Below are 25840 nucleotides of genomic sequence, written 5' to 3' on the forward strand. Positions count from 1 at the left end.
TGTGTGTTAAGGATGGACAAGAAGCAATTGGTCCATACTATTCCAAAATTCGAAATGCAGTTTTGTCTATTATGTCTTCTAGCAGTAGGTATCAGGAATGGAGGCGATATCTTAAGCAAAATAAGATAAAGCCTATTAGAATTAAAACGGATTGTCCAACTAGGTGGAACTCCACCTATGACATGTTGAGTCAGGCACTTTCGTATAGAGTTCCATTTTCATTGTTTTACAATAATAAGTATCCACAATTCATGATAGCAGACTCCGATTGGGATAATTGTGAAAAATATATGCAATTTTTACAATTATTATATAGTATGACTCACTGTTTTTCTTCTGTTTATGTTCCTTGCATTCATTCTTTCCTTCAAAATGCATGTTTATTTGCTCAACTTCTTTATGAACATCGATCACAACAAGATTACAATGATTATGTTCCACAAATGGAGGCTAAATGGCGTAAATATTACACTAAGCTTCCTATGGTTTATATGTTTGCTTCTATTTTAGATCCTAGATCAAAGTATGATGGCACATTTATGCTAATTGATATTTACTATGAATGCATGCAACTCGGTGATGGTGTCGAACAATATAAAAATCATGTGAAAGATAAATTTTTTGAGTTATATAGAGTTTATGAATCTAAATATGGAACCGTCACTCATTTTGCCCCTTCTCAAACATCCAAAAGCGTAAGTAAAACGGGCAAAAGTTTGGCGGCCCAAGCTGCTAACATGTTATCTAAGTTTTCAGGTAGTGGATCATCATCAAGGCGAACACAAAGCGATGTTTCGGAGTTGCAAATGTACTTAAACTACGACTTCATGAAAGGCTTGGACGAAGATTCGAGGTTGGGGATGGACATCCTAGATTGGTGGAAATCCCAAAGCACAAAGCATCCAATTTTGGCGGCAATGGCACGTGATATTTTCAGCATCCAAGCCTCCTCCGTTGCCTCGGAACGAGCTTTTAGTGCTTCGGGAAGGGTTCTAGACGATAGAAGAACAAGTTTGAAGCCCGAAACACTAGAAATGTGTGTTTGCTTGAAGGATTGGATGGATGCCCAAGAACGCATCCAAGATCGTACTTTTACGGCCAACGACAACATCGATGGTTCCGATCGTTCTGGTTCAACTAGCTCCTCCGCATTAGCTAGTGAACATGAAGCCGAAGATGAAGACGAAGAAGATAATGAAGACCTTGATTGAAGATTACCAACAACTCGAGAATTAATATTAATTAGCGAAAATTCTAGTATTTCCTATGTACTCTATTAATTAGTGAAAATGTTAGTATATCCTATGTTGGCTATGTACTCTATTAACATTAGCCGTATAATAAAATAACAAAATAAGTTATTCATCAATTATTGTTAGTTGTACACTTGTACTTCATATTATCTTTTACTTAATAAATTTTTATGAATGAATTTTTTCAACTTTTAATTTTATGGAATATGTTATATTGTTATTTAATTTTTGTCTAATACTTATATAGTTATATGAATAATATGATATATAGTAAATTATGAATGAACAATAAATATTAATATAATTTAAACAATATTTAATATAACTTAACTCCATAAAAAATTTAATAATTATTATATTCAAATATTAAATTGTATAATTATTCAATTCAATTTTTTCTTTCATAAAAAAAATTCAAGTTTTTTTAAAGTTTTTTTTAATTTTTTTTTTTAAAAAAAAAAAAGAAAAAAGGGTAAGCCGTGGCCCGTGGGCCGGCACGGCCCGCCTCCACCGTGGGCCGGCACGGTGGCCGGCACGACGGGCGGCCCGGCACGGCACGACCGGCACGGTGGGCCGTGCCGTGCCGTGGACAGGGATGCTTGAAGGCAGGCCCGGCACGGCACGGCCCGCCTCCACCGTGGGCCGTGCCAGGCCCGGCACGACACTGTACCAGGCCCGCCTAGGCACGGCCCACGGCAGGCCCGGCACGGCACGTGCCCAGCACTAAAAATAATACTCCACAATACGAGTTAAAAAAAAAAAAAAAAAAAAAAGCAAATCCGGAGTTGATAGTCACAAAAATCGAGTGTACCTTGCATCCTAGGGAAAACCTAAACAAAACAAATAAACAAAGACTACTACACCAATATACTTCTCTTTTTCTTTTTCTCCGTAGAAGAAAAGTAAAATCCCCCATTTTCAACATTTGTGTTCCCTCTTCTCTCTTTCTCTCTCCTTTCCTTTTTTAAAATCTTTGTTCACGTGACTCTTTCTCTCTCCTCAAAACCACACTTCCCCTTATTCTGTAAATCAAGATTAGATCTCTTTCCTCCATTTTCATGCCCACATTACTCCATGCCTTCTTTCTTCATCTTCCTCTCATTAATCCTCTTACCATTTTCATCAGCCGAGTTTAACCCCCACCACCACCACCACCACCACCACACCTGCACAACCACCGCGCAACCACCGCACTGTCCGCCGTTCAACACCACACCACCATACCCATTCTCCACCATTCCCGGCTGCGGCCACCCTGACTTCCACCTTCACTGTACTCCCAACACTTCTTCTTATCTCATCATCAACAACCTCTCTTTCTCTCTCCTCAACTATGAACCTTCTTCTTCCTCTCTCATTCTCTCTCCTCTTTCTCTCTCCTCTTCTCACAACACCTGCCCTTCTCTCTCCTCTTCTATCCCTCCTCACCCCATTAATCTAACCAACACTCCTTTCACTATCACTGATTCTTCCTGCTCTCGTCTATCTCTAATTAGACCATGTCCTACTCTCACTTTGCCTAATTGTCAGCTCTGTCCATGGCATTGCTCTTTGATTAAGCACCCGCTTCGGCTTACCCCCGGTTGCGGTCCGTCTTCTCGCCCCGCGACTGAACAAGGGTGCCAAAGCGATGTTATTGGATTTTTGGATAAATTTTTCAAGTACGGTATTCAAGTGGAGTTTGAGCTGACCCACGACGAGTTCTTCAACAAGTGCAATGATTGCCGGTTGGATAGAAATGGGGTTTGCGGGTTCAATTCATCCGACCCGAATAAGCAGTTCTTGTGTCTACACGAAACCATCCTCCCTCCTTCTTTGTGGGTCCAGCATAAAAAGCATATTGCGGAGTTTACTTCCGCGGTTGTGCTGATGTGTTTGCTTTGCTTTGTTGGGGTTTCATTGTTCGCGCTTCGAAACGGGCGTTTCGGTGGCAATGGTGGTGGTGGTAATAATGTGGAGGATCCGATGACGGTTTTTTTACACAATCACCGGTCCGCCTCGCTTCTTCCGCCGGTTTTCACTTACGAGGAGCTCGAATCTTCCACCAACCGGTTCGACCCGAACAGGAAGATTGGAGATGGTGGGTTCGGGTCGGTTTTCTTAGGGAAGCTTCTCGATGGTCGGACCGTAGCTGTGAAGTACTTGCATCGGCACGGCGGTAAAGCCGTCCCAACGAAGTCGTTTTGTAATGAAATCTTGATACTATCATCAATTGAACATCCGAATTTGGTTAAACTTCATGGTTATTGTAGTGACCCACGTGGTTTATTATTGGTGTATGATTACATTCCAAATGGAACATTAGCTGACCATTTACATGGTCCTAACCGGAAGATATCTGGTTCGTTGAGTTGGCCGACACGGGTTGATGTTGCATTACAAATTGCGATTGCGATTGAGTACCTCCATTTTACGGTCCAGCCGGCTGTGGTTCACCGTGATATAACTGCTACCAATATATTTGTTGATCAGTATATGCGGGTTCGAGTTGGGGATTTTGGTTTGTCTAGGTTGTTGGTGTGTCCGGAGAAGAATTTATCCGGGGAATTACCCGGTTCATCTTCGGGTTGTGTGTGGACTGGACCGCAGGGTACTCCGGGTTACTTAGACCCTGATTATCATAAGTCATTTCGGTTAACCGAGAAGAGTGATGTGTTTAGTTTTGGGGTTGTGCTTTTGGAATTGATTACTGGGTTGAAGGCGGTTGACCTAAGGAGAGAAAAAAGGGAGGTGGGGTTGGTGGATATGGTAGTAGCTAGGATTCAAATTGGGTTGTTGGACCAAGTGGTGGATCCCTCATTGGCGGCCGAAGGGCCTGCTGTGGTTGAGAGTGTTGCTGCAGTTGCTGAGCTTGCGTTCCGGTGTGTGGCCGATGATAAAGATGATCGGCCTGATGCACGGGAAGTAGTGGCGGAGCTACGACGAATATGGAGCCGTATCCGTGGGGTTAGAGTTTCTAATTCTAGCGTCGTGGTGGTTCCTGCTGCGGCCGAGGGATGAGATTGGAAGGGTTGTGTAATGGTTTTGTCTGGGTTTTGGGTATCAAAACTCTTCTGTAATTTTGTACCACTATACTATATCATAATCTCATATCCTTAATGACTTTTGTGGGGGTTTTTTGAAGGGTTTTGTGATCAATCTTGTAATTGTTATGATGAGAAAAGAGATGATATAATTAGGTTGGATATTTTGTATGATGCCACTTTGTATTATATTACATCATCATTATCACCAATTGAATGAAGTGTATTTGATATGATAAATAGGAAAGGTTGTTGCTAAATTTTTTTGATTGGGCACTTGATTTGTTCTATTTTTCAACAAAGCACAAAATTAATCATAGCCAACCTTTCGCTTTTGTTATGGATCTTATATTACCTGAAATTTGTACTCATAGTCTCATAGCATTGGTGGGAAATCGAAACCAACAAGACCACCATCGCCGGATGAGCTTTCAATCCCCCATTAAACTTGACCATATTTTAACATTTTTGCTTACTTGGAAATTTTTGATAGCTTTTTCTGACTCTTGATCTATTGGGTTTGGCTGTATGTCTCTTTCTCCACTGATAGTGGCCGAACCATACCTAAATACTTGAAGACCAATTCTTCATCCTGGGAGTTAGACCAATCTTGAATAGAACCCCAGTAACAGCCTGACTATCTTGTATACACAAAATGAGTACAGCAGTGTGACATTTAAACCTGCAAATTTTAAGCCAATTATGTCTTTATTCAAAGCATGGTATGGATCATTGGTGCAACAACGATGTCAATTGTTCACCCTTGATGTCTGCAATGGTTTGTTTGATCTTTACATGTTTCCTACAACCACTTCATTCACTATTTCACACCTTCGTATCAATATGCACTCTATGCATCCTTTGAAGGGGCTGCATCTCCTCGTTTAACTAAATACATAGTACATACATGATACATACAGCTATTGAAAATATATCCTCTCCAGATGGTTTGCCTTATCAGCCGCTCTCACAGCTTCCTCCCTGCCCATCATCGAGTATCCTTTCTCCTGATATACAAGTATAGCAAAAAATTTAAATTGCAACTCATTGCCACAACAACCAATTTTTGAAGGAATATACGAAGCCATACCAATAGACGCCATAAAAAGGGCACACCATCCCTTGTCTTAAGTCGTTTCTCAATTGCCTCTATCACTACATTAAACATCACACAAATAAAAAGGCAGTAAGTCAATAATCCACTATAAAAGCAGCCAATTGTTCTCTGCATCAAAGTCATACCTTTCGCAGCTTTCCCAGTATTCAGTAGCAAGATATACCAAATTTCATTAAACACATCGATTTGCTCATCGGATGCTCCTATTGCCTTGGAGATATGAGGCATTATTTCATTTCAGCAATATGAAGCCAATAGCATATAGTAATAGAGAATGTTCTGAATAATTGGACCAAGTATTAGGTTGTAATTTACCTTATAACCACAAGCATCAAAATCTGAACCCAGGAGCTGTAGGGCACGTTCGTCATTACCTCTACCATACTCATATACAGTTTCGGCTAGCTGAACAAACATTGAAAACATAATCTAATTATGTACATAAATAATGATTGAATCCCTTGAATCTTAAAATAACAATTGACATACAGAGATCCCTCTTTGAAACTGCTGCTGCTTCTTAGCGCTCATATTTGACACTCTACATAAAAAAATAATGCAAGTCAAGTGTCTATTCATTCAAGACAATGCAGAAAGAAAAGAAAAGATTTCCAAATTTCTGACCTGAGCTTCAAGCCTTTAAGTAACTCTTGTGCTGCAGGAAGCTTATCTGTATTTGTTAAAGCCCATAATATAAACAAATCAAGCTGCCATTCCAAGTACCAAAGTGACTAACACAAGCAAGAAACAGTAAGTATTAGTTACTGTAATTCTCTTTCTGAATATAACATAAGCATGACTCTTGGTCTGAGAGTAAATATTAGACTTTATTAAGACGGTATTTGCAAAAAGTTTTGACAAGTTTTTAAATGACAAGTACTCAAAGACAAAATTTTCATACACAAATACGGAGTATTAGTTTGTAGAAATTCCAAAAACCGTGCCATATGAGGCATTAACACATTGTGCAATACAAAACTTTAAGTCCAACACCACAAAAATATTTCAAACAACTGCTATATTTGTACAAGGTTTTGAAAATACACTGCAGAAAATTGATCACTTTACTCACTTTATCAGTCAAAAGTTCAGCTAAATTCTTCAAACGATCCTCAAATAGACTTATTTGACCTCGTATATGTAATCTCAACAGTAATCCCAATGCATTTAAATAAACCTGAAACCCAAAAAAGAAACAAAAATTGGAATTGTTAAAAAAAAAAAAAAAAAAAAAACAATTGGAAATAACAAAAGGGAAAATTATTAAACCTCTGGGCGTGTGGCATCAGTTCTATCAATTTCCTTCATGATACAATGGTCATACACATCTAAGACCTTTGCAACCGGAGAATGACCTTCCAAGTAACAAAGAGCAACATGCCACCAATTATGTGTGTACCTGGGGGCCAATTACTAGTCCTTAGCACAGGATGACAAGGGGAAGTTATCCAATATATTGTACTATAAAATATACAAAGTAGCATTGACAGGATAGACTCATGAAGGAGATTGCAATGCTAACAATACATGAATGACGAACAGGAACTCCATGAAGGCGAGCAATCTTCCATGAACTGTACAGCTTCAGCGAAACGACATTCATGTTGAAGAACATGGCACAGCTGCATTGACAGAATGTGTTAGCTGATGTTCCATCACCATGATACACACAGCTGTAGGCACGAAAAATTTATATAAGTGCCACATCGGATGTTATACGGGTCAAAAGTCAAATTGTTGACTTATTGGTTATTTGACTGTTAACTTAAATTATTTAATTTGGGTGAAATATATTAAATTAGCCCATTTAATTTAATAGGTTCATTTTGAGGGTTAAAACTCAACAAATGGGTTAAGCTACAATAGATGGGTCATGATTACCAAGTCAAAAGCCCAATACAAATATAACCCTAGCCCTAGAAGTCACACCCTCTATAAATAGAGGCTATCTAGTTCATTTGAAGGGGGAGAAACCTAGAGAAAAACCTAGAGGAAATAAGGAGAATCAGATACAGAAAAAAGCCTCTCAAAAACTCTAAACCTCTGCAAAGAAAATCTCTCATCAAATACTCTAAATCTCCCCAGAGAAAACCCCTCATTCACAAAGCCTAGAAGAAGAACAACAAGCATTCGACGTGCCGTTCTACTCTAGAAGATCATCCGTGGAAGAGATCAAGCCTCGACGGCCCTCAACACGAAGGAAAGAAGGAATTCAAATCATCGACAACACTAGTTGAACCTCTACATCAAATAATCATTGATCGAGATCAAGCCTCATCGGCCCTCAATCAAGAATTCAAGACAAAGGTCTACATCAACAACAAATCAAAGGTCTACATCAACATAAGTCAAAGTTCTGCATCAAATCTTCGATCGAGATCAAGCCTCGACGGCCTTCGTTCGACAATCAAGTCAATTTGTGAATTACGCCAAAGTCAGAGTGGAGACCGAATCAGAGGAGCAAATTAGAGATTGTACCCAAAATTATCAAATTAATAAAATTAACTCTTTGTTGCATTCATTTTGAATCTACTACCTCCGTTAAATGTTATGTGCAACTTTGGAATATTTTAAAAAATATTCCAAAGTTGCACATAACATTTAATGGAGGTAGTATTATTTTACAGATTTAAAATTTGTGTTTACAACAGCACACTGAAATTTGTATCTGACAACAAATTCAGATTGGCGGAAATGCAAAATTGCGTTCCTCATACACCAAGCCACTTGCTACTAAGCCTATAATATGGGCTATGGCTTTACAGGAATGAAACAACAGAGAATTGAGCCCAATTGAAGACAAATGGGTATAGATCCAGTACCATTATGCTGAGGCTTCGACTAGATTAGGCCTAACAGCAAAATGGAAATTGATAAAAGAGTCAAGTACATATGACATACTGGAATTAAAGGTACTTTCAAATTTCAGAAAAAAGGTGCTAAAAGGTTTGACTCACGCAATGTTGTGCCCAAACATCTTGCTTGTTGATCTCAAGTGCCTTTCTAGCAGCTCTTTCAGCTTCCTCCATCTGTCCGAGCTCCAACAGAGGAAAAGAAAGCATGCCATAAATGTAAGCTTCCTCTTCATTCTCGGGTAGTACCTAAGTGGATCAACGAAATCGGTAGCAAAATTCCAAAGTCAATCACAGTGGTATACAAGTAGAATAATCCTGTGTTTTGTTTTAATCAGAAACGCCAGAGAGACTCTAATGTATAAATGTTCGTTAGAAAGAGAACCTGCTGCACTAGATCAAGAGAAGGGTTAGGCTGCCCCATGTAGAAGCAAAGTATTTGAGCCCTCTTCAAGGAGGATAGGTCCTTTGGGAAATCCCTTAATAACTGTCAACCACAAACATGCAAAGACAAAACTCAGGATCACTAAACATCTGACTTTACAAAAACTAAAATATCAAGAAGTTTTATGCCGCTAAATCATACAAGTACTAGTTAAAATCAAATATCTCAAATTCTTGCTCACTTGAAGACTGTTCAGCATATAGTAATTCCAAAGACATGATACACTTCGCTTTACATAACTTGTAATTTTAAGTCAAACCCCCACCCCTACAACAATACTACCCCTTTCTATTGGCCTGACACTTGAATGCTTCAACATATCAACATAAAATCAAAGTATATCAGACTCTTTAATCTAGCTAGTTTGGAAGCACTAATGAGTGATTGCATTCAAATTTTAGCCCCAACTCAATAGTCAAATTAACACTATCTGTTTAACAGAGAAAATCATATACTCTTTCCGTTTTACTAGTTGTTCAATATGACTTTTGACACTAATTATCCACTTCATTTTGACCATCGTGTGCTATATATTATACTACATGATAAAATCATATTTATGTTGGGTCGTATTAGATTCATCTTGATATACTAGTATAAATTTTCAAACCATTTAATTTTTATAATTTTAATTTTAACAAAACAACAATTATAGATATTTAGGATTGAAGTCACAATTTGGTAATTAAGGATCTATTTTCCTTCTCCCGGGTTAATTAATGCCAAAACTACTTTATTACTTAAATCTCAACAAAATAATCATCATAGCCTTCATAGGACAACTCCAAAATATAGCGAATAAGAACAAAACCCAAAAAACAGGACATGATCAATTATAAACAAATAAACGTTATTTAAACAAGTTTCTAAAGAATCAGTAAAGAAAATCAAACCTTAAAATGTAAATCAAGAGCATCATCATCATCCATATCATCAGAAATTATACAAGAAACGGCATCAAACACTGCTTTCTCATAATCAGTTGCTTCATCCTGCATCATAAACCCCAACAATTAAAAAATAAAATCACAATTTTTAGAAAAATCCCAACAATTAGCAATTAATTGAAAAATTAATTATGAAAGTAACAAAGAGGATTTTTTTTAAAAAATTTACTTACATAGTGGGACTTGGCAGATTGAAGAAATGAAAGAGCTTCAGAAGGGTGAGTAGCAAAAGAGAAATGGGCAGCTAATGTATTCCCTAAAACACAGCTTTCATCATGAACTGGAGCATCCAATATGATTGACCTCTTTCTCCCATAATTCAACACCTTCAACCAAAGTAAACATAACCCAATTAATCAATTAATTTCAAACGACACGTGATTGAATCTCGTCTACATCATTTATCCTTGCGGGCGCAGCAATTAAAATCATTTATCCTTGCGGGCGCAGCAATTAAAAACAATGAATTCAAAATTTAACCCCAAAAATTAAAGGGGTTAATTAAGAGAAGAAAAACCTGGTCATAGAAATCATTAATGGCAGAAATACAGTGATTAGAAGTAGTATTGACTGGATAACCCCATTTATCAAACTTCAAAGCTTCTTCTTTTCCCATGATTTTCTCTCTCTAGAAAATTGGATGTGAATCAGTGATGACTGATGAGAGAGAGAGTGTTACAAGACTTAAAACTCCACCGAATGAGAATGATGTTGTAGACTAGTGTAGTTTTGGGAATTTGGTTGAGTGTTTTATGTTTGTTGTTGATGTTAATATAGGCAATATTATTGTGACATGTGAGTGGAATTTATAGCACAAAGTTTTTTTTTAAAAAAAAAAAAAAAAAAAAAAAAAAACTAAAGTTTAAGGGCACTAATCAAGATATCCTGGCGTTTAGTTTGCTGCCATAGTGCCATTTGGTAGTTGGTACCTTGCACTTGAATTTTTTTTTTTTTCTTCTCTTTTCTTTTCTATAATACTTATTACTCGTATGATCTCTTCTTTAACATTCCACAATAGTGCTCCCTCTATCCTTTAATTAAGAACCTATTTGGTTTTTTTTTTTCTTTTTTTTTTTCATAAGAAATAAGAAAATCGGTGAAATCATGAAAGTACATAGTGCATGTGGGGTTAAAGAAATAAGGATAAAAAAAAAGTTGGGAATAATTGAAAAGAGGGAGAGAGACTAAGGGAGAGTAAGACCGTTTTTGGTGAATAGCTTAAAGCTGATTATGTTAGCTGATTGTATTAACTGATTTGATTAACTTATTTTATTAGCTGATTGTATAAAAGTGTTTGGTAAATAGCTGATAGCTTAAAGTTGTTTGAGTATGTGAAATGACCAATAAACTAATTGTAGGGTAGGCAGTTTAGTAGGATTTTAAATTAAATGGAGGGTATAAGTGTCATTTCACCATATATTGATGATTAATGAATAAGTTAATTGAAAAATAGGATCTTTTTCAAAAAGAGCTTATTTAGTGGAATAAGCTCCCCACCAAACACCTTGAATTAGCTTATTTGATAGTCAATAAGCTAATGTGGTCAAATAAGCTAATTTTGCTCAAATAAGGTGTTTACCAAACACAGCCAAAGTGTTGGGAATTGATGTAAGACCATTTCTAATGGTGAGACTTTAGGGAGTTTCTTTAGGACAGAGAGAGAGAGAGCATTTTTGCAAACGATACACGAATAGGTTGTGGGTGGGTTAGGTTGTGGTTTTGTTTCTGGGTAGAAGTGGTTCGGTGGGTTGTGGTGGTTTTGTGGGTGGGTAGTGGTAATTTCGTGGGTTGGTAGTGGTGGTTTGGTGGTTCTAGGTTCTAGATATGGTTTCGTTGGTGGTTTAGGTTAATAGTGGTTTGTTGGTAGTTTAGGCTAGTAGTGGTTCGTTGGTGGTGGTTTTGGGTGGGTGGTAGTTTTTCGTTGGTGGTGGGTTAGGGGATACTAGATCCGGAGTTACTAGGTCGATATGGGGTTACTAGGTCAGAGGTTACTAGATCGGTCAGGGGTTACTAGGTTGAGGGTTACTAGGGGTTATTAGGTCGGTCAAGGGATACTAGGGGTTACTAGGTCGGTCAGGAGTTACTCGTCAAGGGTTACTAAGTCAGTCAGAGGTTACTTTTTCTGGGGGTTACTTGTTTGCTGACATGACACCATGCCACACCGTGTGGCTAGAGGCACGCAAAACTCGCTACCTAATAAAATAACCCGTTATACTAACAATCCATTTAATGTTAATTTTAATATAATATTTATGTTTCCATTTGAAAAAATATAGTAGTTATTGTTTGTTGTACTCCCTTTTCTCTTTATTTAACTTGAAGCAGCTCCGTCCAATACTTCAAAGACAAAGATATAGTGTGTGCCACAATATAATCTTAAACTGTTACTAAACTCTCAAGATCGGTGATTACCGTGATTTTGATATGGTTCCAACATGTTTGAGAACTCTTGACTCAAAACAACTTGTCTGTTGCTTAGAGCATGGTAACCTCGATTCATCAATAAAGTTAAAATACAAGAAATTTTTTAAGACAAAGTATATACTATATTGTGCAAAATCCCAAAGCACAACATTTGTTGCAATTTAACAATAGCATCTTAAGGTCTCTTTATAATCACAATAATAACTATGCCATTTAACTTTGGGCAGCAGCTTCTGCTTTTAACTTAGCTTGTAACAATTTTCCAAACTCCATAAGCTTGTCAGTCTCGGGCATATAATCCTTGACAGCATCATCTGCACAAAACCTCTCAGACCAAGTGAAGAGGTTTGGTGTCTCCTCCTCATTTAGAAACTCGACGATGTTGCGCATCTTTGCAACCGCGCGCAACCACCCTATGTAGCTCCCCAAGACAATGTCAAGGTGTCCAATTTTGTCACCGCTGAAAAAGGGCTTCCCTTTGCTGCATTTCACAAAGGCATCTTCAAACAATGCCAACCCTTCTTTCACTTTCTCTATTGTTGGTACTCGTAATTCCTCATTTTGTGAGTAGAGTAGCTCACGAAATGTTGGGAACCACTGCATTTTTTTTTACGGAGTAACACATTAACATTTAATTTGCAATACACACATTAGTTGTACGTGTAATTCAACAATTAACACATCGATCACTAACCAAACAAATCATACATGACATGTTTATATTGGATACTATTATAGAGTTTGTCATGTAAATTTGTGAATAATTTATCAGGTTGTTTTCTAAAAAAAAAAAAAAACACTTTATCATAAAATTCCAAATGTGATTTTTAAAGTGACCTTTTATTGTAGTTATTGTGACCTTATTGTGACAAAAATGCAAAACCATAAATATGAACCATCAATTTCTAAATAAAATAGGTAAAACATTTTCTTCTTATAACACAAAATAAAAATTGGATATTTTTCTCCTTTAACATTATTGAATCTACCAAACCACCACCCACCCTATCCTAATCTTAACCACAATTTCCCCTTAAACATCAATACTTAATTGATATACGTTCCTTTTTTTTGTGTTCTTACTTGAAGTCTTCCAATAACTATATACAATTTGAGAAAATCTTGTAAGTATATTTAATTCCAGTATATTAGAAACTCCATATTGTCATATTGATGATAGGTCTTACTTGATGCTTTAAGAATATCAGTAACTTACTATGCATTATTACTTTATTAGAGATATATATTAGAGGTCAAAAATGTGTATAGCACATGTGTACATATAAACAAAGAACATGAATACGAAGTGGAGGGTATAGTTTTATAAAATTTTGACATTTTTCTATATACTTTTGTAAATTAAGTTGAAAAAGGTTTTTTCTAACTTATATAAAAATCAAATGACTAAAAAATTCCCACCAATGCTAAAAATTTTCAAAACACGAGACTAATATACTAGTAATACCTTATCATCAATGTAAGCGGCCCAAAAGCGTTGGATGGCACGGTCATAAGGGTCGGAAGGGAGGATGGATGGACCGGATGCGGATGGAAAGGCCTCATCAATGTACTCAACAATGATGAGAGACTCACAAATTGGCTTATCATTGTGAAGAAGAACAGGGATTTTCTTGTGAACAGGGTTTGATTTAAGCAAAAGTTCACTTTTTGGTTGCAAAGTATCTTCAATATATTCGGATTCTACTGATTTCATGTGGAGTGCGATTCTTGGCCTCATAACAAATGGGCTTGGCCAAAATCCTATCACCTTCACCTCTCCCATTTTTCTTTGCTCCTTTTTACACAACTATACAACTGTTTCTCTCTACCTTCGTAAATGATAAGGCCAGATATGTAATAGATAATAGATATTATTTGAGATACATATACTTCCAACCATATGTGTATTATATTGTAAAGGAGAATTCCAACCATATGTGTATTTGTTTGGACCCCCTATGGGCCCAAGTTAATTGAATACAAAAATTACCAAAATGCCCTTACTTAAACCCGAAACAGTAAAATTCCATAATCATGCACACCACGCATACCGAGAAACCCTATTGTGGCCCAACAGGGCCTAATGTGGCCCAGAACGGCCAGAAACCCTATTCCTAACCCTAATCAAGTTAGTTAATCCTCTTCTATAAATACTGATCTACACATATTAGCGAGGTAACTAATTTTCTACACACTCTCTTTCTTTAGAAATTCTCTCTCTAAACACAGTAGACTGACTTGAGCGTCGGACGAGCAGGCTCCCCTACAACTTAGATCCAAAATTCTTTTGCAGAAACAGTATTAGTATGTTTTTTTTTTTTTTTTTTTTTTTTTTTTTTTTTTTTTTTTTTTTTTTTTTTTTTATCTTGTCCATCATTTTCCACTATTCATAGTTTGAGTGAGACACTCTTGTCAGTGCACAATTTTAACTATAGAATATTATATCGTTAATTGTCTGATTTTAAAAGCAACTAGGTTAAGTTTCGTGCCATGCACGCTGATCTACAGTCATACAACTTATATATAGTTATAAATTATTGATGATAAGTATTATAATCATAAATTAGTTGAGTAATAATAAAAATATGTGATACGTTGATTTGTTAGTTGTAGCCTCTAATACGCAACTAATAAACAAGAGTAGGCAAAAAAATTGAGCTACATTTTTTCTTGTTCTAAAATAGGTCACAAATTATTTTAAGAATATGATTTTTGGTTAAAGTCGTTCAATTTTTTTTGAAAGATTTGTGAATCATTTTATTTTAGGAAATTTTGATTTTTACCACCTTCCAATAACGACTTTGTCGAATTTACCACCTCCAAAAAAAAAAGATTTACTTTACCACCTCATAAAAAAATTAAACATCAGTTTTCCCACCTCCACCCTGACTCCGGTGACGGAAACTGCCAGTAGGGCCCACTAACTGTCACTTGCCTCCAATTTATTTCATTTAAACACGATTTCCCTCTCTCTCCTCCTTTTCTCACCTTCCATAATCAATTTCTCACCGAATTTCTCACCTCCTCATCAATTTCGTCTCTCTCTCCTTTGATTTTTGTTGTTTCTCACTGTAACACCTTCTCTCTCCTTTGATTTTTCACTTTCTCTCTGTAAAAACTCAAACCCTAAACTAGTTTGGGTGGTTGAAATCGCGCTGGAACCACAAAATTGCTACACATCAGCTTTGCTTGTCATCTTCATCAGGTGGAGGGAAATTAATTGTATTTCAACACCAATCACCATTATCTAACCCTAATTTCAGTAACCAATTAAGAAATCAAAAAACCCCAAATTAATTTAATGTTGCATGAACCCTAATTTTTTAAATCAAATTGGGGTTGAATTGATATAACAAAGCGTTTTATTTCAATTACTCTAAGCAAATGCATCAAAATCGCACAAAGATTTGCAAAAAATTACAACAGAATTAACACAAATTGCTTACCTGATTGATGTTTGATGTCGAAGAGTTCAACTGATTGCTTCACAATTTGATGGTTTAGGATTGTTAAGGTTGCCCAAAAATACTGATTTGTGAAGAAAATCGCAAAAAAAAATACCCCAAATTTGAAGAATTTGGTGTAGAAATGAAGACCTAGGTTTAAATAGAAGAGAAATCGAAAGAAATTGGGGATAAATTCAAAAAGTAGCCGTTATGGTGGGTCTCCATGCGTTTTCGGCCGTCACCTGAGCTCAGACGAGGTGGGAAAACTGATGTTTAATTTTTTTATGAGGTGGTAAAGTAAATCTTTTTTTTTTCGGAGGTGGTAAATTCGACAAAGTCGTTATTGGAAGGTGGTAAAAATCAAAATTTCCTTTATTTTAAATATATTTTTTTTTTTGAAAATATTTTAAATATATATAATTACTATATATTAATATGAATATATAAAATAAATATTATCTTTGTAAATAATTTATTTCCTTAAATCAATAGATTTTTTTTAATTAAAAAAATTAACTAAAGACACACCAGGAGATAACATATGTCATTGTTGGTGTATCTTATCAACGTGGTATTGGCTTAGTAGTTAAGACTAAGAATCCATAGATAATAGATTAATAGGTCATAAATTCATATTCTATCCCCTATAAAGGTTTATCCGATCCACACCAAACCTCAATTTTGCGGTTTGAAAATTTTGTGACGCAGTTTGCGATAATGACCAACCCGTGGTTTGTGGTTTGGTGTGGTTTAAAAAAAAATTAGATCGAACCGCACCGCAAACGCGATTTAGACCGTTTAACCATTTTATACACTTTTTTAAAAATTTATTTATAAAAAGAACTTTTAAAATGATGTAATATTTGATTATTAGCTAATTAAAGATTGAAAAAAGAGTTTAATATTTGAATTATAACTTTATAAGTTAATAATCACTAAATAAAAAAAAGTTTTTTTTTTTGTTTTTTTAAATGTATGTAATTTTACAAAAATGTGGCCGAACCGCACTGCACCTAGCCGCATTTTACAACGCGGGTTGGCTATAAGTACGGTTGGAAAAAATGTTAACCGCAATTTTGAATCCAAACCGCACCACGAACATCCCTACCCATGTATAAACCGTCTTTTCGATGGTCTTTTTTGTACAAAGACAAAAAAATAAAAAAATAAAAAAATATAAAAACATCGTCAACTCATTGCATATCCGGGGGTGTATGTCTTGGTCAAAAAAAATTATCTTCAAAGATTTTAGCTTATTTAACAAAATGCAGCCTTACTTAAAATAATTCTTGATCGGCTCTCGCTTCACACTAATGTAGTGGTGGCGAAGTCAAGAATTGAACCCATGACCTTAGAGGCACTTATAAGTGCTTTGACTACTAAACCACATCTTTTTTCTTTAAATCAATATGTTGCACACATTCATAACTAATTTTTTTTAAAGTTGTCCCCCTTGTCCCCGATTGGCTCCGCTTGTGATATAAAGTCTTACAAAAACCTTTGTTGTATCAATACATCCAAATTTTGCGCATAATTTCCAATAGGATGTTTTCTCATAGTCAAAGAATATCTTGTGTATATATTCTCACAAACACTCTAAGAGCATGTTTATTTAAAACTCACTTGTGCATGTTTAGTTTAAGAGATTTATGGAGCTAGAATAATTTAAACTAGCATAAAATACAACACAACATTAAAGATCAAAGGTGCATCATGTATCATGATCAACCAGCTGAAATACTATCCCTATATAGCCATCATATAGCTTTAGACTTTAGTTAGAACTCTTAGAAGCAACTGCTTTGAATCTAGGCATAATAATCTTGGCAAACTCCATTAACTTATCAGTCTCAGGCATGTAATTTTTGACAGCATCAGCAGCAGAAAACCTCTCAGCCCAAGCGAAAAGGCTAGGCGTCTCCTCCTTGAGCGCGCTAATGTTGCTTAGTTTTTCATAGACGTATAACCACCCCAAGTAGCTCCCTAGGGTAATGTCAAGGTACCCGATATTGTTGCCGCTGAAAAAAGGCTTCCCTTTGCTGCATTTGACAAAGGCATCCTCAAGCAATGACAATCCTTCTTTCACTTTCTCTATTGCTGCTGTTCTTACTTCTTCAGTTTGTGCCAGGGCTACTTCACGAAATGTTGGGAACCACTACATGTTTCGTAACAAAATGTACATAAACAATTAACTTGCAATACAGTCGTTAGTTTTGTATATTGATCAACACTAACCAAACAATCAAATCATACAGAAGCTTTACTCCTTTTAGGGCCTGTTCTCATTGACTGAACTCAGCTGAACTGAACTGAACTGAACTGAACTGAACTGAACTCAGCTGAACTGAACTGAACTGAACTGAACTGAACTGAATATTTGATTTAATGTTCAAATGTAACAAAATTTTACTAAGTCAGTAAGTCACAGTAGTAAACATATACGGATTATTTCATACAAGGTAAAGTTTACTATATACATAATATAAAGTTTTTTTAATTTTCTGAAAAAAAATTGTAAAACACAAAAAGAAATACAAGTACAGTACAAAAATTTTGTACTAAATTGCTTCCCCTGTACTTCATCAATTAATCAAGGTGAACAACACAAAGTATTTTTTCTGTTTTTTACTTGCAACACTTTAGTTCAATTATTGCCAATCCATTATTCAATCACTAAAATGTAAGCAGATCACAAAATTAAGAAATAATACCTCATCGATGTAAGCAGCCCAAAAGCGTTGGATGGCGCGATCATAAGGCTCAGCCGGGAGAATGGACGGAGTAGATGGAAAGGCCTCATCAATGTATTCAACAATGTTGAGAGACTCACAAACAGGCTTATTATTATGAAGAAGAACTGGGATTTTTTGATAAACAGGGTTTGTTTTCAGTAAAAGATCACTTTTGGATTGCAGTGTTTCTTCAATATATTCATAATCTACTGATTTCAAGTGAAGTGCAATTTTTGGTTTAATTGCATATGGACTTGGCCAAAATCCCAGCAATTTCACCTCTTTTGCCATTCCCAACTTTTTTTCTCTATCTTAAGATACTAACAAAATAAAGACTATCACTCTTCAAAATTATTGTTATTTTGTGTGGTATAGGAGCTTCATGGAAATTTCAAACCACTTTTAATCAATCACTTAGTCAAAAATTGTATGATTAAACTTGTTCAAGTCAAAATTGATGGCTTAATTTATCAAAAATGATTTTGATAACCACATATAATTCTTTAAAAAAATTGATTGCTCAAGTCAAAATTTGATAACTTGACTTCACATGTTCTGCATAGTAGAATAATGGAGATAGGCAAGAAGATTTAATGGAAACAGGAAAGAATTAGTAAAAGATGCAAATATATCAAAGAACCTTTTTGCATAAAACAGAACACTCTGGTTTCATAAAAGAGACAATGAAATTTGAAGAACAGTTGATGAAACAGAACACTCTGGTTTCTGAATAGAGCACGTTTATTTTAAGAGAAGGGTTTAAACTAGTCTCTTAGAAGCCAACACACAACAAGCATGCCTATAATTTTTAGTTAGAAGCAGCTGCTTTGAACCTAGCCATAATAATCTTGGCAAACTCCATAAGCTTGTCAGTCTCAGGCATGTAATCCTTGACAGCTTCAGCAGCAGAAAACCTCTCAGACCAGGCGAGGAGGTTAGGCGTCTTCTCCTCATTGAGCAGCTTGGTATTGTTCATCTTTTCAGAGACGCGCAACCACCCCAAGTAGCACCCTAGGGCAATGTCAAGGTATCCAATGCTGTCGCCGCTGAAAAAGGGCTTCCCTTTGCTGCACTTGACAAAGGCTTCCTCAAGCAATGACAACCCTTCTCTAGTTTGCTCTAATGCTGCTGCTCTTGCTTCATCAGTTTGTGCCTTGGCTACTCCTTGCAAACTTGGGAACCACTGCATTTTTATTTTAACGTAATTAGCACAAACAATTAATCTGCAATACACACATTCGTGTTTAACACTAACCAAATAAACGTTTCAGGGAGACGTATCTTGTTCAATTCACCACTAATGTCTTATATACAGATAAACTATATACATATTAATCCGATCCGTATAATGGTATTTGGAGCTCAACATGTTTGATTGGTTAGTGATAGAGTATATAAACTGATCTTAGCTAGGCTTCAACCATCCGCTTCAGCTTTAGGTTAAATTGATTATAGATTAGTTTGAAGGGCAAGGAGAACCTTTATGTTACAAAACTTTATGTTCATGTGATCTACGCTTTCATACAAACAGTGAAATAAACGAATTTTAATTTTAAGGATTTTACTAACGAGTGCCCTTGAGGCCCTGAATAACTAAAAAACATTATAAATTTTTTTAAAAAATTATATAATTTGATAACGCATATAAAAATCATGTGCGTCAAGAGTAATAAAATATTTTTTCAACTTAATTTTTCTACTTTTAGTTATGGACTCGTATTGACTTTTGACGTAAATTATTACAGTAGGTACCAATGTAATTTTGAAACTCTAACTTCTTTTTATTTAATTTTTTTTAAAACAAATTTTCAAACTCAAACTAAATACGACTGGTCTCAAAGTCTTGAAATTGGCAATTTGGCATGGACTATGACCACAATTTGAAGAATAGTACACAAGCACTTAATGCGAACGGCAAGATAGTACGGAGTAGTTGGTTATTAAAGCGAAATTTAATCTTGACTGTGATAGCTTAAAATGTGGATCACTTATCAGTTACTTTTATCACATAAAATGCTGGATCTAACCCACAAATAATCAAAGCCCATATATTTACAATTTTTTTTTTTATTACATGTTGCATAGAAATTTGAACAACTTTATTTCCACTCTTTTTAGCAAATAGCAGAATGTTTGAGAACAAATAGAGAGAACTAGTTCTTATCATTGCCATTTTTCATTTATGAAAAAGTTGTGCAAATTTAAAAATTGGCTTACTCAATTACTCATACATACTACTCCGTATAAGTGATGTTAATTTTGAAACCTGACAGCAAAAAATCACCGAAACTACAACTGTAAAAACTAAAAAGTAAAACTCAAAACAAAAAATCACGGAAACTACAACAGTAAAAAGTAAAACTCTAAACGATAACGAACAAGCCCTTCAAGCTAAAAAAGCACCAACAGATCTGACTAAAATTATAACTTTTAACCCTACCTAACCTCAAATGTTGTTAAAAATAGGTTTGATTAATTATGATTTTATCCTAATTATAAGCCATACTATATGAGACAATAAATTAAAGTTGTGGGATTAAAAAAAGGTGATTACCTTGTCATCGATGTAAGCAGCCCAGAAGCGTTGGATGGCACGATCGTAAGGATCAGAAGGGAGAATGGACGGACCAGATGAAAAGGCCTCATCAATGTATTGAACAATAACGAGGGACTCACAAACCGGTTTATCATTGTGAATAAGAACCGGAATTTTCTTGTGAACCGGGTTTGATTTTAGCAAAAGCTCACTTTTTGGTTGCATTGTTTCTTCGAGGAAATCATATTCGACTGATTTCAAATGGAGTGCGATTCTTGGTCTCATCACAAATGGGCTTGGCCATGCTCCCAACACTTTCACTTCTTTTCCCATTTTTCTCTCTCTTTTTTATTTTTTTTTAAATGAGGATGTTTTTAATGAAACTAGCCTTTTGGCCCGTACAATGTACGGGTTGTTACTTGGGTTAATCATATTCATAGTAGGTATGCTTTTATACAAAGTAATTGTTTCATTTCTAAAACTTAAAAGAAAAAATAGTGAGAACATGAAGGAATTTAGTTAGATATATATACATGAAAGAATGTGGGATATGAAATGACATATTAATTTAAATTATATTTAAAGTCTAGGATATGAAATGACATATTAATTTAAATTATATTTAAAGTCTAGGATATGAAAAGACAATTTTTATAAAAATTCATATGTTTATGTAATGTATACTAATTAATTGAACATTATTTTATTATGGTGAAAATGAAACACTTTATTTTCTTACTTGAATTTGCAAGTTGCATTAAGATTTAAATATACATATTAAGAGAGGTGTCATGTGGCATATAGGGTGATGAGTGACTTGTGAATTGTGATGCCATGTGTCATATGAAAAATTTGTGGTTTGTGTTTTTAAATACTAAGTATAGATATAGATATAGAAGTATAGATATAGATGTGTGTGTAATATTTTGTGAAGGTTTGAGTAGGTGTATTTATAGAGAGTATGGAGGACCCCTAGCGACCGTGATAAATGGATTCGTACTTTTCTAATCCGTTCTTTTAGCTTTTTATATGCAATCTATTTAGCATTTTCTTTTTATAAAAGAATGAGATAAAGATTGATTAAATTGATGAAAGGATACAATTGTTTATAATGTTACAAATGAAGGAATAATCCTAATAAATACAATCTCTATGATTCACAACAATTAAATGATATCCTAAGTGATTACAAAATTTGATATCAAAGATATTTACATAGCATAGGAATATAGTATCCTATTATACCATATATAAAAGATATGATAATAATAATATTGATATCAAGAAATAATCTTTTTTTTTTTTTTTTTGAAAAACAAGAAATAATATCTTGATATTTCTAATATCAACCAAGACTATCCGAAAAATCGAAAACTTGATCTGTATCTGATCCAAATATTAGGGAACCTGATCCAAAAATTTATTTGATAATATACTATAAACCATAGCATAATCATGATTGGTCTTATTATTTGATTTGTCTCAATAAGTAGCTCAGGCTCCGTTCACTTCACCTTATTTTTGCTGAACTGAAATTATTTTTACTAGAAATAAAATTATATGTGCTGAACTTAAATTATCTGTACTAAACTAAAATTATTTTTGCTGAACTAAAATTATATAATTTACCGTAAAATTTAGTAAAACCGTGCATGGCACGGAACTTAAGCTAGTATTTTACTATTCCGTATTAATATACAATTAAAGATAGTTATGGTCAATTGCATCCACAGTCTAACTTTAGAAGATCATTATAAAACGAAGAGTGTATAAATTGACATGACAATACAGTGAATTTTCACAGTTTTAAAAATGAATCGCTATTGGCCAAATATAAGAGGGACCATTGCCACGATAGGTAGAATAGAAGGATTTTTCTTATAAATTGTCATATAGGAGTTGGAATATTGTTGAATCTTATAAATTACTTGTCATGTTGGCTTAAGTCTTATTTAATTGTCTCAATGAATTAATATTTAAATATAATATTTAAAGTAGAATATCTTTTAGAAATAGAGGAGTATAAAAAATTATGTTTTAGAAGAAATAAATTTAACAAAGACCTCAGTTTTTCTTAAGGAAATACAGTTTTTACACAAATTCTTATATGTGGCCAGTCATCATGAGGTTATTTTGTTAGTGTTATATGAGTTCTCTATCAGTGTTATAGAAATTACTTCGTTAGTGTTATAGGAGTTATAGGGTTATTCGGCAAGTGTTATAGAGTTTACTTTGTTCTTTTACAAGCAGTCAATCATATGGTGTCACTGTGTCAGCACACAAAACATGGTTTTTTTTTTTCAATTTATTGATAAATCACAAAAGCAGAATTTTTACCACCCTTTCAAATTATTTGTAATGATAAGACATTTTCTGCTCACATTTTATGTAAAATTATTGCAAATATTTTAATACAAAAGTAATACTAAGTATTACAAAAAAAATAAAAAATAAATAAAAAAAAAGTTGAAAGATGATTTTCGAATTTTCACTTGTGTTGGTTGTGTGTACAACTTTTATAAATTGGTCATATTAGACCCTGTTCACTTCACCTTAAAAAAAATTATACTGCATTAAGTAAAAAAAAATTCAGTTCGGTAAAAATAAGTTCAGTTCAGTAAAAATAAGTTCAGTTCAATAAAAATAATTTGTAAAAATAATTTTAGTTTTGCAAAATTTAGTAACTTAAAAGAAAAAATATAATAGAAAATCAATAAAAATAATTTCAGTTCAGCATAAATAGTTTCACTTCTGTAAAATTAATTTCAGCCTTATACACAAACTTTTAAATAAATCGGATGTACAATAAATATTGTACATCCGTTATAAAGTTACCCCTAAAATAAGCAAAAGTTACCCTAATATGGATAAATGTTACCCTAACATAAATAAATGTTACAAAGTATTTATACTTTATTGATAAAAGTTACCCAAAAAATTGTAAAAGTGACCCTAAATTTGATAAAAAGTGACCCCCGATGTACAGTAAATTACTGTACACCGGATGTATACAAAAGTTATTGATAAAAATAATTTAAGTACAACAAAAATAATTTCATTTTAGTAAAAATAATTTAAATTCAGCAAAATAATATATATTTTTTTGGTGAAAAGTTCAGCAAAATAATATCAGTTTAGTAAAATAACTTTAGTTCAGCGAAAATATGGTGAAGTAAACGAGGTCTAAAACTCTAAATGTAATGATAATTAAATTCGAAGGACGCAACACAGTCCATGCAAAAATAAATAATCCCAAATTATTAGGTGCGTTGTCTTAAAGGTGTTTAGTGTTTACGCATGGTCAATAAGTAGGATGAATCCCTTGTTTATCCAATGGCTCCAATTGTTTTAAGGTGTTTATCGTCAAACACCAAACAATGAATGAGAAACTACATTATATTTATATGGGACATGCATTGACGCATTGTAGACTTGTAGTGTATACAACATTAGGGCATCCACAATAAGAGGTTTGTCATTGGGTTTATGGGAACTTTTTTGAGGTTTGTTGACAAACCTCTTATTGTGGGAAAAGCAAAATAAGGAACAGGTTTGTATATACAAACCGGTTCATTTGCTCCAAATGACCCACTTTCTTCTTTTTTTTTTTCAAAAATAAAATAAATCTAGTTAGGCTTATTTTATTGTTATAAATTTAACGAGTTTTAAGTAGGTCCATATACCTTTGAAGAGGTTTATTTATTGTTGATGAAAGGTTTGTCAAGTGTAGAGTTTGTATGATGATGACGTGGCAAGTGAACAAACCTCTTAGAGGTTTGTTCTATTGCTCATGCCCTTACAACGTATGGCATGACCGCATGACGAATTGCACGTAATTTATTAGACCAGCCAATATTTAATGTGTTGTAAAAATTATTTTTAAAAATAAATAAATAAATAAATAAATAAACCAATATTTAATGAATGGACTCGACTACTCGAGGTAGGTGGTGAATGTGGTGGAGAACTGGAGATGAGAGTAAGATTTTAAATGACTTTTTGTTCATTTTTTTATTTGGTTTTTTATTAAAAAAGAAAACTCTCGTGACGAAGCTAGAAATTTTAATTTGGAGAGACAAATTATGTTTAATAATTCGACAAAAAATCTCAAAAAATAAAAATAAAAATAAAAACTATATAAATTGTTTAATATTTGAATTGTATAGGATAATTATTCCTATATGGTACAAAAAGAGTTGTAAACAGTACAGTTCCATCATGTATTAAGAAAATTATCCAACAAATTAAAGACTAATTTTGTCTGTAACCCTGAATAACATATACACAACTTTCTTTGACTAATCATACAATCTACATCGTAAAAATTAATTTTGAAATTTAGTTACAAACAATTATTAATAGAAATATTTGAAATTTAGTTACAGACAAGTAATTAATTTGTTTTATGTGAATATCTTATATCCTTTTATTGGTATTTTGCAGTACTTTTCAGATTGCCAGCTCTCAAGTTTTGATCAAATTTTGGTTGATGAAGTGAGAAACTGAGAACGCAATGGATGCGCTATGTAATCCAAAAAAAAATAAATTATGTGTGCTTATTTTGATTTACATATTGTCTTTTTCTTGGAACACATTTCTTTCGATAATCAGTTTTGTTTTGACCGTGTAAAATTCTTTATTAGATCTTGAATATTATACAAAATTACCATTGTTTTATATACTACTAGATGAGAGTGAGGGATAGCTCAAGTGGTTAGAGCTTCCCTTCCGGGTCCAGGAGATCTTGGGATCGATTCTCACCCCCGCCCTTGTGGCTCTTTAAACACCAAAAAATATACTACTTTTTTTTTTTTTTTGAAAACAAAAAATATACTACTAGATGAAGCCCGTGCGATGCACAGTTTGTTTGAATTTTCTAAAATATATTTTTTTGTATTTATGTGCTAAAATTTGTTGCATATTTAGATAAAATTCTTAATATCAAAAGATAATATTTTATATTTAATTAATTTAAACTTAAAAATATCATTTGTCAATTTTGCTTACGTGACATTTGAATTATTTAATTGTAAAATAAATTAATAATCTCTTTTTTAATTGGCTA

The 25840-nt window shown here is 34.1% G+C and overlaps 5 protein-coding genes across 5 annotated transcripts; 1 reads left to right on the top strand and 4 right to left on the bottom strand.

Annotated features, from left to right (window-relative positions):
• Positions 1-2254: 2254 nt before the first annotated feature.
• Positions 2255-4526, top strand: LOC145601648 (LEAF RUST 10 DISEASE-RESISTANCE LOCUS RECEPTOR-LIKE PROTEIN KINASE-like 1.5). The gene has a single exon (XM_081657698.1). The coding sequence runs from the start codon at positions 2328-2330 to the stop codon at positions 4251-4253; it is 1926 nt and encodes a 641-aa protein (XP_081513824.1). The 5' UTR covers positions 2255-2327; the 3' UTR covers positions 4254-4526.
• Positions 4527-4965: 439 nt separating this feature from the next.
• LOC145601475 (uncharacterized) lies at positions 4966-10396 on the bottom strand. The gene is made up of 14 exons (XM_081657493.1): positions 10155-10396; positions 9811-9963; positions 9584-9682; positions 8631-8732; positions 8351-8494; positions 6921-7015; positions 6663-6792; positions 6466-6570; positions 6018-6124; positions 5883-5934; positions 5709-5798; positions 5519-5603; positions 5367-5431; positions 4966-5283 (listed from the first exon to the last, which is right to left on the bottom strand). The coding sequence occupies exons 1-14, from the start codon at positions 10251-10253 to the stop codon at positions 5197-5199; spliced, it is 1413 nt and encodes a 470-aa protein (XP_081513619.1). The 5' UTR covers positions 10254-10396; the 3' UTR covers positions 4966-5196.
• Positions 10397-12086: 1690 nt separating this feature from the next.
• LOC145601158 (glutathione S-transferase U17-like) lies at positions 12087-13917 on the bottom strand. Its single transcript, XM_081657109.1, has 2 exons — positions 13527-13917; positions 12087-12658 (listed from the first exon to the last, which is right to left on the bottom strand). Exons 1-2 carry the CDS (start codon positions 13842-13844, stop codon positions 12275-12277), a joined length of 702 nt encoding a protein of 233 aa, XP_081513235.1. The 5' UTR covers positions 13845-13917; the 3' UTR covers positions 12087-12274.
• A 3170-nt stretch (positions 13918-17087) lies between these two features.
• On the bottom strand, positions 17088-18675 carry LOC145601845 (glutathione S-transferase U16-like). Its single transcript, XM_081657924.1, has 2 exons — positions 18219-18675; positions 17088-17662 (listed from the first exon to the last, which is right to left on the bottom strand). Exons 1-2 carry the CDS (start codon positions 18528-18530, stop codon positions 17282-17284), a joined length of 693 nt encoding a protein of 230 aa, XP_081514050.1. The 5' UTR covers positions 18531-18675; the 3' UTR covers positions 17088-17281.
• A 193-nt stretch (positions 18676-18868) lies between these two features.
• Positions 18869-21152, bottom strand: LOC145600944 (glutathione S-transferase U17-like). Its single transcript, XM_081656826.1, has 2 exons — positions 20794-21152; positions 18869-19422 (listed from the first exon to the last, which is right to left on the bottom strand). The coding sequence occupies exons 1-2, from the start codon at positions 21106-21108 to the stop codon at positions 19048-19050; spliced, it is 690 nt and encodes a 229-aa protein (XP_081512952.1). The 5' UTR covers positions 21109-21152; the 3' UTR covers positions 18869-19047.
• Positions 21153-25840: the final 4688 nt, after the last annotated feature.

The sequence above is a fragment of the Chenopodium album genome, chromosome 21 (assembly GCF_948465745.1).
Source record: "Chenopodium album chromosome 21, dcCheAlbu1.1, whole genome shotgun sequence".
Taxonomy (NCBI): Eukaryota; Viridiplantae; Streptophyta; class Magnoliopsida; order Caryophyllales; family Amaranthaceae; genus Chenopodium; species Chenopodium album.

Bases quoted from the DNA above. Each gene is read 5' to 3' on its own strand.
- LOC145601158 (XM_081657109.1), bottom strand. From the start codon at position 13,844: ATGGGAGAGGTGAAGGTGATAGGATTTTGGCCAAGCCCATTTGTTATG. The intron at 12,659-13,526 runs GTATTACTAGTA...AAAAAAATGCAG, and splicing joins CCGCTTACATTGATGATAAG to TGGTTCCCAACATTTCGTGA.
- LOC145600944 (XM_081656826.1), bottom strand. From the start codon at position 21,108: ATGGGAAAAGAAGTGAAAGTGTTGGGAGCATGGCCAAGCCCATTTGTG. The intron at 19,423-20,793 runs GTAATCACCTTT...ATAAAAATGCAG, and splicing joins CTGCTTACATCGATGACAAG to TGGTTCCCAAGTTTGCAAGG.
- LOC145601475 (XM_081657493.1), bottom strand. From the start codon at position 10,253: ATGGGAAAAGAAGAAGCTTTGAAGTTTGATAAATGGGGTTATCCAGTC. The intron at 6,793-6,920 runs GTATTGTTAGCA...ATTGGCCCCCAG, and splicing joins AGTTCCTGTTCGTCATTCAT to GTACACACATAATTGGTGGC. The intron at 5,284-5,366 runs GTATGGCTTCGT...CTTGTATATCAG, and splicing joins CCTTTTTATGGCGTCTATTG to GAGAAAGGATACTCGATGAT.
- LOC145601648 (XM_081657698.1), top strand. From the start codon at position 2,328: ATGCCTTCTTTCTTCATCTTCCTCTCATTAATCCTCTTACCATTTTCA.
- LOC145601845 (XM_081657924.1), bottom strand. From the start codon at position 18,530: ATGGCAAAAGAGGTGAAATTGCTGGGATTTTGGCCAAGTCCATATGCA. The intron at 17,663-18,218 runs GTATTATTTCTT...CGAAACATGTAG, and splicing joins GGGCTGCTTACATCGATGAG to TGGTTCCCAACATTTCGTGA.